At 34.3% G+C, this 4,478-nt stretch overlaps 1 protein-coding gene across 1 annotated transcript; it reads right to left on the bottom strand.

The window, feature by feature from the left end:
- Positions 2,020-3,967, bottom strand: LOC104745313 (transcription factor MYB35-like). Its single transcript, XM_010466511.1, has 3 exons — positions 3,607-3,967; positions 2,841-2,970; positions 2,020-2,702 (listed from the first exon to the last, which is right to left on the bottom strand). The coding sequence occupies exons 1-3, from the start codon at positions 3,737-3,739 to the stop codon at positions 2,279-2,281; spliced, it is 687 nt and encodes a 228-aa protein (XP_010464813.1). The 5' UTR covers positions 3,740-3,967; the 3' UTR covers positions 2,020-2,278.

The raw sequence follows: 4,478 nt of genomic DNA, 5'->3' as shown, positions 1-4,478 counted from the left end.
ATACTTTCAGTACATGTAAACATAGGCTACGTAAGAACAGTGAAGTAATCGGTAAGATCAACTTTGAATTCGTAATTTTTATGTGGTGTTTTTTCATCAGTCTTCCAGGGTAAAATCTTGCATCTACAAAAAAACTTTGGCGATCTTGTTGTTGCAGTCAACATGGATAAGATCTGAAGAGTGTACTACAACTATCACTTCTACACCATTGACAAGAAATTTAGTTATTGTTCCGATTAACCATTGATCAGATATGGATTATGTGTCCCAAATGAAATAGGTAACTGAGGCTAGTTAAGAAGAATCCAGTTAGGCGCTTGTTCCTCTGTTTAAAAAAATAAAAATAAATAAAGATTTTGGCTTTTCATCAAAATGTTTGCACAACGATACAAAAAAAATTTAGTCTTTGATTTTTCTTTCATGACGTTAAGTATCTGTAGAAGACATATAAGTATTAGCCAATGGCAGAAAACATCAAGAAGAAAACAAAAATTATAGTTAGTTGTAGAAATTGATGGTGGGATGTTGGCGGGGAGGCAGCTCTGGTAGACGTAGAGAGAGTGAGCCGTGCGAAGAAGAATAGAGCCATGTCGACTAAGATAAACCGGCCATAGATCTGGAAGTTCCAGTAGTACAAAAGCATGAGGCTTGTGGAGCTAATATTAGAGTAGTATAATTAGTGTATAGAGTTTGTTACAACTTGGTTAGCTTAGTTTATTAAACATTCACTATCGTTAACTCGGGTTAGAGGCCAATAGTATGAGCCCATTAAACAACAGGACTCTCAAGAAGAGGAAGAAGAAAATCACAAATCAGAGACGAATAAAAAGGAAAAGCGAGCGAACCCTAGTTTCCCATCATTATGTCTACCCTTCTTTTTCCTTTTTTTTCCTCTTTGTACGATCTGTTGACGAAGATGAAAACTTTAGTGCGGCAAAGGTAACGTCCTTCTGATCGTAATCAATCGAATTTTCGCCAGCGTATATTACCGTATCATGGGGTTTCGATTTCTCTCCGGCGGCGGTGGGTTTAAATTTGATTATTTTGTGTCATCAAACAATAACCGGAGTTTGTTATTTTATATTGGATTGCGTAATGCTGAGATATTTCGTAATCTTTTTGTTTAGGTTGAATTTTTTTTATTATTTTTTTTTGGTCCAGCTACTAGAATACCATCGAACGATGGAGAGAGATTTAAACAACGTTTCAGCGAAGTGGTATGGATTTTTTTGGAAAAATATCGGGAGAGATATTATATTTAAAGATAATGAGTAGAGTCCATTCCATCTACGGGAGCAGATAAAGAAGTCAACGTGTGTCCGGTCCTCCTCCGCCGTCCACTCTCCTTTCTTCATCCCGTTGGCGTCGAACCACGTCATCCTCCCCATTTTGGTTTCTTTCTTTTTCTTTATGGTTTTGCACTCTGGTGAACCAATAAGATATCGGCGCGTATCACTTGTCCCGTCGAGTCTGATGAATCAGCGTACATCACCTCATCTTAAGATAATAAGTATATTCTTGTTATAATTAGTAATAATATTAGGGGACTTCTATTTACATATGTGACTCTCTCTCTCTCTCTCTCATTTATATAGAAGAAGTACGTAGAATGATATTTTCAAGAGTGGGGAATGGGGTTCCTCGATGTAGCGAGATATTTGGATGTATCTTCCAATCTATTATTATCTTCTAACATTTTTTTTTCTTTTAAATTAAATTAACGTTCACTATTCACGTTTGTACAAACCTATTAATATCACCTGTAATTTACATGGAGTATATAATAAACCACTTAATATCATTTTAACATATTTGTCGTTCAACCCCTCAAGAGAGCAACCGTGACCTCACATGTTCCAAGCCGCTTACAATTGTTTTGTTTCAAAGCTTGATGTTTTTTTATGTATTTGCTTATAGTTATGGGGAATGTCTATCTTTGTACTCTTTTAAATTTTAGAGATTTGTTTTTTTTTGTTGATTTGATTTGAATGAATGAAATCATATGTTTGTCCAAAAAAATACATGAGTCATTTGTTCATATTTCTACCACTTTTTGGCTTTGAATAATAATGATAATATGTGGTACAACTGTAGTACGGTTCTAATAATAACGAAAAAGTATAAATACATACGTATATGTAAAGTTTTTTTTGTTACTATTGGAAACGTCACGGCGGTACCGCACTTCTTGCTTTTCGAAACTTATTCTTGCTTTGCGGTGTTATTTGGGACACTGGTAGCTAGACGTAGTACAACATGGTTCAATATTGAGTAGTCATCAAAAGCCAGTCGTCGTAGCAGTAGAGTCATGACAAGGTAGTTCCCAAAACAATGCAATCAAATCCTCATCTTCCATGGTTATCAGCATCTTCTCTTTATCATTGGCTTCTCTTGGTTGTTCAGAGAATATCACCATCTTGATCTTGTCGAGTTTGTATTTTCTCGAGGCGATACCAGCAGCGAGCTTGTTAAGGAGACGTACTGAGCCAGTAGATGAAAAAGAAGAAGAAGAAGAAGTAGTGCTCGGTATCGAAGATGGCGACGTCGTTGAGGAGGAGGTGGCTTCGACGGTTAGGATCGTCGGCTCATGTGTCACTGGATCAATTCTTTCTTTCGCGAGTCTTTTTTTAAGACTTGAGTTCCAATGGTTCTTGATGTCATGGTCTGTTCGGTTCGGTAATTGCTTAGCTATTACTGCCCACCTTGTCATTACGTATCATCAATTTAAAAGAAAGTACGTACCGTATTGCTATAATAATTTAACACTGCATAATTGACTGAAAAAAGTATTGATCAAGAATTAATGGGTTGGGTTTACATGTAATTACAAACTAATTTACCTGTTTCCAATAAGGGCATGATACTTGATGATTTCGTTTTCCTCCTGAGCAGTGAACTTGCTTCTTTTAATCCCTGGCCTCAGATAATTCAGCCACCTTAATCTACAACTCCTTCCACATCTTGGCAGACCTTTTTTTACATTTAAATCATAGAATTATCAGAAAATAAGGTACTATTATTTCATCACGGTGGCAAACAGAGAAGTTAGAAAAAGGTTGAACATTTTATTCCATCAAACAAACTAAAGAGAGAATAAAAAATGAAAGATACTCTATTTTGGGTTAAAAAGGATCATAATCTAATTTCTAGAGATTTACGCTAGTATAAGATAATATATAAGAATTTTGAGTTTCATACACTTTAATTAGGTTCTGCAAGTTTATAAATATATGAATAAATCTCTTCTACTACATAAATTTGTAGTAAATGAGCAAAAAAGAAAGAAAAAAAGTGTAATGCGTACACAGATTTATGTTTATCTTTTCCTAATTATAGGTCCCCTATTTATTTGGTTTATAGAACTACTATTAAATTTCTGTAATTTCATGTAAATACTCCTAAATTTACTTCCCAAAATCGATATTTTTTTTAAATAATTTCTTCCATAAAGCATGAATCGAGAAAATTAAAACAAACATACTCAAAACAAAATAAATCCTTTCTATTTTTTTTGTATCTTTAGTCCGACAGAAACTAGAATCTAAAGTATGCATACAACATATATAGTCAGATAGATATACATGGTGTAAAAGTATAGAGTTATACCTGCTTTCTTAGCCAGTATACCCCAGTTGCCGAGACCGTGTACTTTGATGTACGCGACGAGCGTCCGGTCTTCCTCCGCCGTCCACTCTCCTTTCTTCATCCCGTTGGCGTCGAACCACGTCATCCTCCCCATTTTCGTTTCTTTTGGTTTTGCACTCTGGTGAACCAGTCAAATCTCGGCACGTATCACTTCTCCCGTCGAACTGAGTCCTCCTCTTGATGAGTCAGCGTACATCACCTCATCTTAAGATAATAAGTATATTCTTGTTATAATTAGTAATAATATTAGGGGACTTCTATTTATGTATGTGAGGCTCTCTCTCACTATATAGAAGAAGTACGTAGAATGATCCTTTCAAGATTAAGGAATGGGGTTCCTCGATGTAGCGAGATATTTGGATATCTTCCAATCTATTATTATCTCCAACATTTTTTTCCTTTTAAAAAAATAATAATAAATTAACGTTCACAATTCACGTTTGTATAAACCAAGTAATATCACCTGTAATTTTACATGGAGTATATAATAAACCACTTATGTATATAATATCAACATGTGTAGTATATATTATACCTTATCTTATATAATAGATATCATTTTTTAACATTTTCACATAAATTAAATATATATATATATATATATAAAATAAAATTATCTTATATCATTAGAATTCAAATTGACTTGATTAAAATTCCGTGAATCAACTCAACAATGTTAATTAAAGTTACCACATAATTTTAAAATTGTAGTACTAATTAAGGATGGGTATAAATTGTGTTCCATCCGGTACCCGTTTCCTCTCATAAATTCTTGTCCCATACGAGAATGCATTGCTGATTTGGGACACATTTTGTATTCTCTACTGATAACT

The sequence above is a fragment of the Camelina sativa genome, chromosome 15 (assembly GCF_000633955.1).
Source record: "Camelina sativa cultivar DH55 chromosome 15, Cs, whole genome shotgun sequence".
Taxonomy (NCBI): Eukaryota; Viridiplantae; Streptophyta; class Magnoliopsida; order Brassicales; family Brassicaceae; genus Camelina; species Camelina sativa.
This window is presented reverse-complemented; position numbering and strand designations above follow the sequence as displayed.

Coding starts and splice junctions, on each gene's coding strand:
- LOC104745313 (XM_010466511.1), bottom strand. CDS start 3,739: ATGGGGAGGATGACGTGGTTCGACGCCAACGGGATGAAGAAAGGAGAG. Junction 2,971..3,606: donor TATACTGGCTAAGAAAGCAG/GTATAACTCTAT, acceptor ATGTAAAAAAAG/GTCTGCCAAGATGTGGAAGG. Junction 2,703..2,840: donor CATGCCCTTATTGGAAACAG/GTAAATTAGTTT, acceptor CGTAATGACAAG/GTGGGCAGTAATAGCTAAGC.